This window comes from Salvelinus namaycush, unplaced genomic scaffold (assembly GCF_016432855.1).
Source record: "Salvelinus namaycush isolate Seneca unplaced genomic scaffold, SaNama_1.0 Scaffold348, whole genome shotgun sequence".
Taxonomy (NCBI): Eukaryota; Metazoa; Chordata; class Actinopteri; order Salmoniformes; family Salmonidae; genus Salvelinus; species Salvelinus namaycush.
This window is the reverse complement of record NW_024060430.1, coordinates 27,716-41,359: the sequence shown is the minus strand read 5'-3', so window position 1 is coordinate 41,359 and position 13,644 is coordinate 27,716. Positions and strand designations below refer to the sequence as shown.

General features: G+C 42.3%; 1 protein-coding gene across 1 annotated transcript; it reads left to right on the top strand.

Annotated features, from left to right (window-relative positions):
• Positions 1-7,146: 7,146 nt before the first annotated feature.
• On the top strand, positions 7,147-13,208 carry LOC120040385 (tetraspanin-3-like). The gene is made up of 7 exons (XM_038985554.1): positions 7,147-7,342; positions 9,189-9,380; positions 9,496-9,570; positions 9,709-9,810; positions 9,942-10,094; positions 10,955-11,038; positions 12,037-13,208. Exons 1-7 carry the CDS (start codon positions 7,280-7,282, stop codon positions 12,127-12,129), a joined length of 762 nt encoding a protein of 253 aa, XP_038841482.1. The 5' UTR covers positions 7,147-7,279; the 3' UTR covers positions 12,130-13,208.
• The last annotated feature ends 436 nt before the right edge of the window (positions 13,209-13,644 follow it).

Here is a 13,644-nt window from a genome sequence, read left to right as displayed (position 1 = left end):
CCATTGCAATGCTGATGGTGAGAGAGAATGAATCATTACGCTTCTGTTTGTGACATTAGTATGATGAGTAGACTGATTCCAATATAACAACAATTGTTCCTGGTTCAAATGTATGTTTGTAAAACAAAGATTATAGCATATGCCTGGACAATTTGAATGAAATAGTAACAGTTTGTCTTGTTAGTTAGGTCATGATTTCCCGCCCTAAACGGATCAAAAAAATACATTTGCTCTGAATACAAATGAAACTCTTGGTAAAAGTTAGCCAGAGACTTGTTATCATGATGCAAAAATGCATTTGGCTCCCAGCTTATATTACCTATGGCTGACTGATAGATGGATCTAGGTGGCATTTAATAGCTCAATAAAGGAAAGGCTTTAGGCAAGGGCTATATCCCACAACCTCAGAGATAATGTAGACCCTAAGGTATTCATTCTGTCTAATTTCAAACCCTTGATGTTGGCTGTCAGGTAGAGGTAATTCATCAGTTTTATAATGCAAACTCACGAGACCATACCGGTATGTGGGTTTAACATTTACATTTAAGTCATTTAGCAGACGCTCTTTAACCGTTTGAAAATAATCAACACATAAACCCCAGTGGATCTGAGAAAGACATTGGGAACACATTGGGATCTGCGTGCTTTGAGAAACACACAATCCTCTGACAGGAGTTTTGTGTGTGTGTGCATCAATATTTTGTCTCATATTGTACAGAAATTAATGCAAGTCAAAGCTAACAACTGAGGGGGTATATTGCCACCTTCTGGTATGAATGATAATTTTCCTGTCTGAGTTTTTCTAATCTTTTACTGCTTACTCACTGCCTATCAGTTTTTAAACCCTCATTTATGGTAGCTATTAGTATAGGCCTTGTATGTGTGTACTATGTACAGTGTGTGTGTGCATGTGTGTCTCATATTTTGTTTTTGATTGATATATTTTTGATAATTAAAAGCTACTTTCTCTGTAGAGAAAACTCAGACAATGTTCTTTACCAGGAGGAAAGTGGGAGATGAGGTACGCCTGAGGTTGTACGGGAGAGAACTGGAGAGTGTGGGGGTCTTCAGGTTCCTTGGGGTGTACTTTGACACTAGACTGACCTGGGCAGAACACATTGAGAGAGTGGTGGGAAAGTGTAAGAAGGTGCTAAATGTGATGCACTGTCTGACAGGGATGGAATGGGGGGCTGTGTATTCCTCACTGAGGACCATGTATGTTGCATTGATTCCATCTGTAATAGACTTTGAGCTTATGGTTCGGCAGCCCCTACCTCACTGAAAAGATGTCATACAGGCAGTAGGACTCAGAATATGTAGTGGGGCGTTTTGGACCTCCCCAGTGTCAGGTGGAGATGAGGGAGATGCCATTGCAGATTAGGAGACAGCAGCTGGCAATTAACGATTGGCTCAACCTACAGGGACATGGGGTGTCTCATCCTGCGAAAGGGATGCTACAGGCATGCTGGGAACATGAGCTTTGGGTGGTGGGTAGTTATTCCCTCCGTAAGGCAATCAAACAGGCAAAACGAGTCGCAATTCAACGGCTCAGACACGAGACGTATGTGGCATGGTCTATAGACAATCACGGATTACAAAGGGAAAACCAGCCACACCAACGTCTTGCTCCCAGACAAGCTAAACACCTTCTTCGCCCGCTTTGAGGATAACCCTGTCACGTATTTCTATGAGTGGTGGGTGTAGAGTCAGGCGCAGAGAGCAAACTTCCAAAGAAATGCGTTTATTGCGTGTGGTCTAGCCAAACAAACAGGCAATGACCATAGAACACGTATGTCTCCAAAACAGGGAAAGAACATACAACACAATACGCAGGCGGAAAAAAACAACTGCACCACTGACAGTAAGGATAAGCCCGCACAACAGCAGGCGCGCACTAGAAGTTTAAATAGACCAAATAATGAACCAAAATGAGCAACAGGTGAAAACAATCAAGACAAAACAAACAGAAAGGAAAAAGGGATCGTGGCAGCTATGTCACTGACGTGGCCCGCTCCCAAGTACTGTGGGCTCTCGTTCTCCGTGGCCATATGAGTAAAACGTTTAAGCGAGTTAACCCTCGCAAGGCTGCCGGCCCAGACGGCATCCCTAGCCGTGCACTCAGGGCATGAGTAGACCAGCTGGCTGGAGTGTTTCGGATACATTCAATCTCTCCTTTATCCCAATCTACTGTCCCCACCTGCTTCAAGATGGACACAGCTGATTGCATAAGACAGCATCCAACAGGAAGGTGTGATTTTTTGCCAGGAAACAGACAGTGGTGCATGTGCTGATATAGTGTGGGCAGTATGAAAAGGAAGAGAGACAGATCCAGGATGAGGAAGAAGGGGATACAGGAATTGAGTTAATGAGCATACTAAGTAGAATATCATCAAATCTAATGTTACTGGTCACATATACATGGTTAGCAGATGTTATTGTGAGTGTTGCGAAATGCTTGTGCTTCTAGTTCCGACAGTGCAGAAATATCTAACAAGTAATCTAACAATTCTACAACAACTACCGAATACACACAAATCTAAGTAAAGGGATGGAATAAGAATAAATACAGTTGAAGTCGGAAGTTTACATACACTTAGGTTGGAGTCATTAAAACTAGTTTTTCAAACACTCCACAAATTTCTTGTTAACAAACTATAGTTTTGGCAAGTCGGTTAGGACATCTACTTTGTGCATGACACAAGTAAATTTTCCAACAATTGTTTACAGATTATTTCACTTATAATTCACTGTATCACAATTCCAGTGGGTCAGAAGTTTACATACACTAAGTTGACTGTGCTTTTAAACAGCTTGGAAAATTCCAGAAAAGGTTGTCATGGTTTTAGAAGCTTCTGATAGGCTAATTGACATCATTTGAGTCAATTGGAGGTGTACCTGTGGATGTATTTCAAGGCCTACCTTCAAACTCAGTGCCTCTTTGCTTGACATCATGGGAAAATCAAAAAAAATTGAAGACCTCTACAAGTCTGGTTCATCCTTGGGAGCAATTTCCAAACGCCTGAAGGTACCACGTTCATCTGTACAAACAATAGTATGCAAGTATAAACACCATGGGACCACACAGCCGTCATTCCGCTCAGGAAGGAGACGCGTTCTGTCTCCTAGAGATGAACGTACTTTGGTGTGAAAAGTGCAAATCAATCCCAGAACAACAGCAAAGGACCTTGTGAAGATGCTGGAGGAAACTGTTACAAAAGTATCCATATCCACAGTAAAACGAGTCCTATATCGACATAACCTGAAAAGCCGCTCAGCAAGGAAGAAGCCACTGCTCCTAAACCGCCATAAAAAAGCCAGACTACGGTTTGCAACTGCACATGGGGACAAAGATCGTACTTTTTGGAGAAATGTCCTCTGGTCTGATGAAACAAAAATAGAACTGTTTGGCCATAATGATCATTCATCGTTATGTTTGGAGGAAAAAGAGGGATGCTTTCAAGCGGATTAACACCATCCCAACCGTGAAGCACGGAGGTGGCAGCATCATGTTGTGGGGGTGCTTTGCTGCAGGAGGGACTGGTGCACTTCACAAAATAGATGGCATCATGAGGGCGGGAAAATGATGTGGATATATTGAAGCAACATCACAAGACATCAGTCAGGAAGTTAAAGCTTGGTCGCAAATGGGTCTTCCAAATGAACAATGACCCCAAGCATACTTTCAAAGTTGTGGCAAAATGGCTAAAGGACAACAAAGTCAAGGTATTGGAGTGGCCATCACAAAGCCCTGACCTCAATCCTATAGAAAATGTGTGGGCAGAACTGAAAAAGGCCTACAATCCTGACTCAGTTACACCAGCTCTGTTAGGAAGAATGGGCCAAAATTCACCCAACTTATTGTTGGAAACTTGTGAAAGGCTACCTGAAACGTTTGACCCAAGTTAAACAATGTAAAGGCAATGCTACCAAATACTAATTGAGTGTATGTAAACTTCTGACCCACTGGGAATGTGATGAAAGAAATAAAAGCTGAAAGAAATAATTCTCTCTACTATTATTCTGACATTTCACATTCTTAAATAAAGTCGTGATCCTTACTGAACTAAGACAGGACATTTTTACTAGGATTTTTACTAAATATCAGGAATTGTGAAAAGCTGAGTTTAAATGTATGCGGCTAAGGTGTATGTAAACTTCCGACTTCAACTGTACATATAAATATACGGATGAGCAATGACAGAGCGGCATAGGCAAGATGCAATAGATGCTATAAAATACAGTATATACATATGAGATATGAGTGTGAGTAATGTGAGTAATGCAAGATATGTAAACATTATTAAAGTGGCATTATTAAAGTGACTAGTGATCCATTTATTCATGTGGCCAACGATTTCAAGTCTGTATGTAGGCAGTAGCCTCTCTGTGTTAGTGACGGCTGTTTAACAGTCTGGTGGCCTTGAGATAGAAGCTGTTTTTCAGTCTCTCGGTCCCAGCTTTGATGCACCTGTACTGACCTCGCCTTCTGGATGGTAGCGGGGTGAACAGACAGTGGCTCGGGTGGTTGTTGTCCTTGATGATCTTTTTGGCCTTCCTGTGACATCGGGTGCTGTAGGTGTCCTGGAGGGCAGGTTGTTTTCCCCCGGTGATGCGCACCACCCTCTGGAGAGCCTTGCGGTTGTGGGAGGTGCAGTTGCCGTACCAGGCGGTGATGCAGCCCGACAGGATGCTCTAAATTGTGCATCTGTAAAAGTTTGTGAGGGTTTTTGGTGACAAGCCAAATTTCTTCAGCCTCCTGAGGATGATGTGGATGGGGGGGGGGGTCCTCCCTCTGCTGTTTCCTGAAGTTTCCATGATTACCTCTTTTGTTTTGTTGACGTTAAGTGAGAGGTTGTTTTGCTAACACCACACTCCGAGTGCCCTCACCTCCTCCCTGTTGGCTGTCTTGTCGTTGTTGGTAATCAAGCCTAGTACTGATGTGTCGTCTGCAAACTTGATGATTGAGTTGGAGGCGTGCATGGCAACGCAGTCATTGGTGAGCAGGGAGTAAGGAGGGGGCTGAGCACGCACCCTTGTGGGGCCCCAGTGTTGAGGATCAGCGAAGATGTTGTTTCCTACCTTCACCACCTGGGGGCGGCCCGTCAGGAAGTCCAGGACCCAATTGCACAGGGCGGGTTTGAGACCCAGGGCCTCTAGCTTAATGATGAGCTTGGAGGGTACTATGGTGTTGAATGCTGAGCTATAGTCAATGAACAGCTTTCAGAAGAATAGGTATTCTTCTTGTCCAAATGGGTTAGGGCAGTGTGCAGTGTTATGGCAATTGCATCGTCAGTGGACCTATTGGGGCGGTATGCAAATTGACGTGGGTCTAGGGTGACAGGTAAGGTGGAGGTGATATGATCCTTGACTAGCCTCTCAAAGCACTTCATAATGGCAGAAGTGAGTGCTACGGGGCGATAGTAATTTAGTTCAGTTACCTTTGCCTACTTGGGTACAGGAACAATGGTGGGCATCTTGAAGCATGTGGGGACAGCAGACTGGGATAGGGAGATTGAATATGTCCGTAAACACACCAGCCAGCTGGTCTGCACATGCTCTGAGGACGCGGCTAGTCATGCCATCTGGGGCGGCAGCCTTGCGGGGGGTTAACACGTTTAAATGTCTTACTCATGTTGGCCACAGAGAAGCAGAGCCCACAGTCCTTGGTAGCGGGCCGCGTCAGTGGCACTGTATTATCCTCAAAGCGGGCAAAGGTGTTTAGTTTCTGGAAGCAAGACGTCAGTGTCCGTGACGTGGCTGGTTTTGTTTTTGTAGTCCGCGATCGTCTGTAGACCCTGCCACATACGTCTCGTGTCTGAGCTGTTGAATTGCGACTCCACTTTGTCTCTACACTGACATCTCTACACCGATTGGTCAGACCAGCGTTGAATAGTTCTTAACACAGGTACATCCTGTTTGAGTTTTTGCCTAAAGGAAGGGAAAGGGAGCAGCAAAATGGAGTCGTGGTCAGATTTGCCAAGAGGGCGGGGGAGGGCCTTGTATACATTGCGGAAGTTAGAGTAGCAGTGATCCAGAGTTTTGCCAGCGCGAGTACTACAGTCAATAGAATTTAGGAAGCCTTGTTCTCAAATTTGCTTTGTTAAAATCCCCAGCTACAATAAATGCATCCTCAGGATATATGGTTTCCAGTTTGTATAAAGTCCAGTGAAGTTCCTTGAGGGCCGTCGTGGTATCGGCTTGAGGGGAGATATACACGGCTGTGACAATAACCGAGGAGAATTCTCTTGGGAAATAATAGTCAGCATTTGATTATGAGGAATTCTAGGTCAGGTGAACAAAAGGACTTGAATTCCTGTATGTTGTTACAATTACACCATGAGTCGTTAATCAGGAAACACACCCCCGCCCTTCTTCTTCCCGGAGAGATGTTTATTCCCGTCGGCGCGACGTACAAAGAATCCAGGTGGCATTATTGACTCCTACAGCATATCCCAAGAGAGCCATGTTTCTGTGAAACAGAGTATGTTACAATCCCTGATGTCTCTCTAGAAAGCAACCCTTGCCCTAATTTAATCTACCTTGTTATCTAGAGACTGGACATTAGCGAGTAATATACTTGGAAGTGGTGGGTGGTGTGTGCGCCTCCGAAGTCTGACCAGAGGATTGCTCCGTCTACCTCTTCTCTGGCGGCGTTGTTTTGGGTCAGCCTCTGGAATCAGCTCAAATTCCCTGGGTAGTTCGGACAAAGGATCCGCTTCGGGAAAGTTGTATTCCTGGTCGTAGTGTTGGTAAATTGATGCCGCTCTGATATCTTATAGTTCTTCCCGGCTGTACGTATTAACACTTAAGATTTTCTGAGCTAACAATGTAAGAAATAATACATAAAAAAACAAAATACTGCAACATTTCCTAAGGACTAGAACCGAGGCAGCCCTCTCTGTCAGCACCATTTTTTACATTAGATACAGTTTAATTCTTTATATTTTTTATAGGAGAAACAGGGCTGGCAGGTAGGATTCCTCTCCCTCTAGCTCACACTTCAGTGCAGTAGGTGACAGTAATGACCCATAACAGTGGATGCCATCCACCGATAAACCCCACAGAAGAAGAAGTTTACCATCGGGTTGTTTTGATGATCTCATCTGCACACGTGACATATCCTCTCTTTTGGCGATTTTGTAGAAGAAGAAGGCAGTGGTGCAGAACCTACCACTGCACTGAGGTATAATAAGAACGGACAGGACAGCCATTTTATTATCATAACAACATCCATGAAACATCCGCAATTACAGTAACATATTTGGATTCCAGCGCAACCATGGGCCAGTGTGGGATTACGTCATCAAAGACCGTCCTGGTGTTTCTGAATCTAATATTCTGGGTAAAATATCACGAACTTGTTTCAAAACATGTATTTGACGCTAGGTAGTCAAGGTTGGGATTAATTCCAGTACGCAACAGAAATTGCTAACGTTAGCTGCAGCAAAGGGAGGCGTCTGCTAACATTAGCTAGCTCACCTTAATTCTCTACAAAATGAACATGTGGAGCTTTCCAACCATCTTGTCTAGTTTGTTTATTAAAATATACATTATTTCTGAAATGTATGCTTTGCTGTTATTGCAAGCACGGGTAGAACAAGGACAGGTAGCCAGCGGATCCGACCCGTTGGTGGGTAGGACAGCATTCCTGTGTATATAAGACACTTTTCGTAAATGGCTGTTGTTGCCACATGCTAGCTAACATGAGGAAGAAAACGTCTGAACGACTACTCGTTTTAATTATACAATCTTCTCAGTGTAACAGTTGGGAAATGGGACAATTCGGAGTACAACGCATTTCCCATTCCTGGATTAAAGTACATTTAACGAGTTATATCTCGCGCCGGCTTCGCGGTGTCAGAGACTAATGCAGCTGTGAGCAAGCGTGTCGGATCTGCTGGCTAACGCCGGACAGGCATTTGCCATTGTTGTTAGTTCTAGCTTTTAGCTAGCTAATGACATTTAATGCTGCAATTTGTTGCATGAAGACCAGCGAGATTGAATGAAATACTGCATAACGGTGGGTAAGACTATTTGCACGATTGTAGTTTGTGCCAGTCTGTTTAGCAGAAAACGTATCACCACAGAGAACAATGAAAAACATATTTGGTATCATTGTAAGAAACCTAGCTAGCCTGCTACCTAACGCCTAGCCGCCATGCGCCGATGTTCCCGACATTTCATTGCAATATCAGTGTTTTCAAAAGTTAGTATTTCATATTGTTTAGGCCTAACCTCTCACCCAATCTCATCTGATAGTAGCCTTACGACTCACACTAAATTATTACGCTGCTCTGTCGTTCGCGATATACTTTAACTACCGAGAAGAAACTAACGGGCGTAGAGTTTGGCAATAGCAAGGAGTCCGTCTAGCAGCCAGACACATCTGATAGTGCTTGGTAATACAGTGTGCTGCAATGTTCACTTAGCTTAACTTTACATGACTGAGGATTCCCTTTTTTTCTTCTTTTTTTAACAAAATTTCCAATTGCAATATAATAGAAAAAAACATAGGACATCACTACGCATGTATTTTTCTCTGAAGAAACATAAAATAGCATTAAAATAATAAACAAAAACAATAAATACAAATCCCTATACATGAATTGCCAGTGACAACCGTTTTAAAAGTTAAAGTACCTTAATTAAAATAGAATGTCAGCGGTTACAATTGTTGTAAGAATACATTGTTTTTTAAAATACTGACTAATTGTAGATATTTTATAAAATATTGGATTTCAAGTAAAAATATATTGCATTTAGGGACAGATTTCAAGTAGTTTTGTTTTTATTTTAATAATAACATATTACCTCTCATTGTAAATACATGAGTCATATTAATGAAGATTTTTTTTATTTCTTACTTAAATCACTCCAAAATAACTTCAGAGTCACACTTTATCACAAAAATGGCATATGTCCTCTTAAGTCCATGAATTTAGACAAGTTATTGCAAGGGTATATTTTGTGCACGTTTTTAAAGTGAAACTGAGGATACCCTTACTACACACCAGCAGCTAGCCAGTGACCACATACCAACATTGTTTTAACAAACACACATAAAGCTATGTCTCAGTCTGCATACAATATTGGGTTTTCTTTCTGATAAGCAAAAAAACTTTGGATGTTACATGCCTGACCCACACTCTTTCTCTTGCTCTGTCTCCCTCTCACTGCCCCCTCTCTAGGCTGCAGCTGGAATTCTGTGTTACATTGGAGCCTATGTGTTCATCACATATGATGACTATGACCACTTCTTTGAGGATGTGTACACCTTGATCCCAGCGTCCATTATAATAGCAGTCGGGACTCTGCTGTTTATCATTGGGCTGATTGGATGCTGTGCCACAATACGGGAAAGCTCCTGCGGACTAACAGCTGTAAGTATTGAAAAGCACATGGATACAAATGTAATTTGTATAATGCAAGTAAATGTAATTTCTAATCTTTGGACTAGATATTGAATTGATCATATCTCTTCTCTTTGCTCTGCAGTTTGCTGTCATTCTCCTGCTGGTGTTTGTCACAGAAGTTGTTGTGGTTGTTATTGGCTATATCTACAGAGCTAGGGTTAGTATTGGCCTACTGTCTAGTGTCTTATCGCACAAAAGCAATAGAAAAGGGTGAATGGGAATGCAGTTTGTTAGAATTTAATATGAATGTTACAATTCTTGCACAGATTAAATTGACGTTGTTGCTTGTACTCAGGTGGAAGATCAGGTGAACCACTCCATTCAGAAGGTGTATGATGAGTACAATGGCACCAACACAGATGCCCCCAGCCGTGCCATCGACTATGTGCAGAGACAGGTGAGAACAACGCGACTGGATTTATTTCTCCTGACATGTTTTTAGAAAGATGGCTATAGGTGAGTTTGCAGGTGCCTACAGCAGTCTCACTCTCTCTCCACATTTCTCTCCTACCCTCTCCCCCGTCATAGCTCCACTGCTGTGGCATTCACAACTACTCTGACTGGAGGAATACTCGCTGGTTCAAGGAGTCCAGAAACGACAGTGTTCCAGTCAGCTGCTGTAAACCCAACATCAGCAACTGTACTGGAACCATGAGCCGGCCTGGCGACCTCTACCCAGAGGTAAGAGAGAACACGCACACCCAAGTATTTCGTTTAGCCGGTAAATAGCCCAATGAAAATAAATATTGTCTATAGATGGACCTTTGTAGCTCAGTTGGTAGAGCATAGCGCTTGTAACGCCAGGGTAGTGGGTTTGAATCCCAGGACCACACCAACGTAAAATGTATGCGCGCATGACTGTAAGTCACTTTGGATAAAAGTGTCAGCTAAATGGCATTTATTACAAATCCCATCGGCTATGCATGGTGTTTGGTTCAGGTTGTCTTTCAATCGCATCATCTCTCTGCTATGCCTGTCTGTCTTGAGATTGCGCTCTCACTAGCAAACTTACAGCATTGTATCAACTGGTTCCGGCCCACAAGGTTTCCCGCGCCAGTGAGTCTGAAAAGTGTTCACTGTATTTTAAAGAGAATTTACAGATGTCATACAAGTCCACCAAGGAGGAATATTTAAATTAAGTAATTTTGCTTCCCTCCCCTTCTTCCTAATCTAATGCCTAGTCAAGTAGCTTAAAAATGCTGGATATAGTGCAAATTAAGTTAGCTAGTTAGCTAACTAGCTACCGTACCAAGGATGGAGGCACAGCATTTCTTTTTAAATAAACACTGAAACAGGATATTGTGCAAGGAGCCAACGTTCACTTCGTAGGCTCTAATTTCTCCTTGCATATTTATTGTAGTCACTTGCATATGGTGTCAATGAATTGTCAGTGGGCACTCCTAGAAAACCATTACCTAACACATGACGGCATTCAAATGGGAATCTATTTGATTTGGTTGGACATTCGACTCACACATTTCTTTCCTAAAGAAAATACTGACATACACGCATGTTTTTAATATTTGTCTTTTTTCCTCTAGGGCTGTGAAGCTCTTGTTGTGAAAAAGCTGAAAGAAATCATGATGTATGTCATTTGGGCTGCTCTGACCTTCGCTGCAATACAGGTAAACAAATATAGGCAGGTAGCCTAGTGGTTAGAGTGTTGGAGGTTGCAAGATCGAATCCCCGAGCTGACAAGGTAAAAATCTGTCGTTCTGCCCCTGAACAAGGAAGTTATCCCACTGTTCCTAGGCCGATATTTGAGTCCTTCTGTAATAACATCTGAACCATGTGTACCAGGTGCATGTTAACTAGAGCTGCAGTAATGTCCTCCTGCAGTGGGAGTCTCTAGTCTAGTAGGCCTTGAGCTGCTGCAGAGAAGCTGACCTGATTGTGTCAAATCACTTTTTCAATGTTTCAACACTACCTTACGGGGACATCACAACATGGGTTCTGCTGACCAGTCACTTCCCTTCTCCTTATGAGGATAACTTGCTCTATTTGTGGAGTCACTGGATGCATAGTAATTATGAAATGGATGTTCAAATGCAGTCTCATGAGTCATAACAATGTAGAATGCTGCAGGTATCCCAAACAGCCATGGTTGCCTCTGGGATGGGGGAGATCAGGAAGAAACATATCCACCAAAAAGGTGTAAAGTGGTAGAAAACTTGAGGTTGAAGCACTCTAGTGGGTTTTAATATTTTATTCTCCAGGCATAAAGAGCATTTAAAAACCAGCCCTGATGAAGGCATGCATCACATTGTGCAGGTGTTAATGCTCAATGTACCCGGTTAATGAAGACTAGAGTGCCTCGGCCGGTGTTTTTTTCTACCTTTTTTGTAGGTATGATTCTTCTGGTTCTCCTTTTTGTTCTCCTTCATTCGAAGAACTTCGCTTCACACACCAAGTTCTCTTCAATTAATCGAATCACATGTGATGGCATGGCACAAGGCTGGGACAGAAACCCTGCACTACTGTCGCTCTAGGAGCAGGACTCCTGGAAATTCTAGTCTTTCACAAGACGGAGTAGCTGGCCAGTGCACGTGAAATTTTATTCTGGGTGCAGCGATGATGATTATGCTAACTATGCATACTGTTGTACTCCTCCATCTGCCCGTAGATGCTGGGGATGCTGTGTGCCTGTGTGGTGCTGTGCAGGAGGGGGCACGACCCGGCCTATGAGCTACTGGTCACCGGAGCAACCTACGCTTGAGGAGGACACAGGCCCCGCCCGCACCAAGGGCTCCACCAATAAGAATAAAGAAAAGAAGCCTCACCTGACATGTCCACAATTTGTAGTTTTCAGTAGTAGTAAGCTCAAGCACACCTTGCACAGGATAACTATTGTCTATACACTGGTGATGGGGGGGGGGGGGATCTGTGAAAATAATTATTTATTGAACATGCTTTGTAACTTTATTTTTATTTTAAATGTTTTTTTTAGACACTGGAACGCCTAAGGCCAAAGTTGTTAAATGGCGAATTGATATTATTGTTTTTCTTTTGCTCAAGAAATACAGCCTTGCCTATTGTCTTTTCCCTTTTGGGGCACAAGGGATGATTAGGGGCTCTTTATATAAGAGAACTACTGCTCAGTGCAATATGTGGAATGTACTCCTTTCTCATGTGTCAGTTTGCACTATGACTAGAGCTCTGGAGGTATTTAAGGAATATTTAATCATGTGAATATTAGAAGTACCTTTATCTATGAGGGACCCTGTAGTTTACCACTAAATTGGGAGTCAGTCAACCCATCTCCAGTCTCCATTCATAGGTAGTGTAGAGGTACTTTACCAGTGTTACCTAAGACCCATGTGTAGATAGAGCTTTGTGTTACAAGTTGGTACATATGTAGGTGTTTTCCAACACACACATTCTAATACCAAGTATGAAAGGGAAGGGGTGAATCTCAATTGTATTTTCTTAATTCCCTTGTTCTCTCTCCTTGCCTCCTTTTTAAAATGCATTGGAGGAGAAGATCCAAGTGGAGAAACCTCAGATCTGTGCATTGAGAAGCTGAGGAGGGAGGACATGAGGAATACAATTGAGATTCACTCGAGATTCAAGCCTGCCTGGGAATTTGATGTAAACCACCAAAGAATTGGGTCTGGGACTGAGGAGTCACTTTTGTTTTGTATTTTTGTGGCATTGTGTATTATTTTTCAAACAAAAGTTAATATTTAGACTTGTAGCATTGCAGAAAATAATGTGAAACAAAGTAATGTAAATAGATTGGGGAAAGAACTTTGATTGAAATAAACCTCTAAATTTAAACTAAAACATGTTTTATTGTTCACTGATGAACTGAAGCACCACTTTTCAATGTATCCAAACTAAGGAAACTTCAAAGTAAACATGACATATTTTATGAATCAAATATCACCTCAAATACAGTACAGCTGTTGGTCTTGATTCAGATACTCTTCTACTTTCTCTTGTAGATCACTTCTCAGGTTGGTGTAGACCAGTGCAGTTATTTTATTCTCACACATATTTACAATTGAAACAGTTTAAAGTTTGACTAGTTTTCTGTATGGTATCTGAGATTCTCTACAGTGCTGTGAAAAAGTATTTCCCCCCTTTCTGATTTTTACTTTTTCATATTTTTGCTACTGAATGTTTTCAGATATTCAACCAAAACCTAATATTAGATTAAAGGGCCGGAGTTTACAAATGACGACAAATTAGTATTTATTTTACTTATTTCATTAATAAAGTTATACAACGC

Coding starts and splice junctions, on each gene's coding strand:
- LOC120040385 (XM_038985554.1), top strand. CDS start 7,280: ATGGGCCAGTGTGGGATTACGTCATCAAAGACCGTCCTGGTGTTTCTG. Junction 9,381..9,495: donor GCTCCTGCGGACTAACAGCT/GTAAGTATTGAA, acceptor TTTGCTCTGCAG/TTTGCTGTCATTCTCCTGCT. Junction 9,571..9,708: donor GCTATATCTACAGAGCTAGG/GTTAGTATTGGC, acceptor GCTTGTACTCAG/GTGGAAGATCAGGTGAACCA.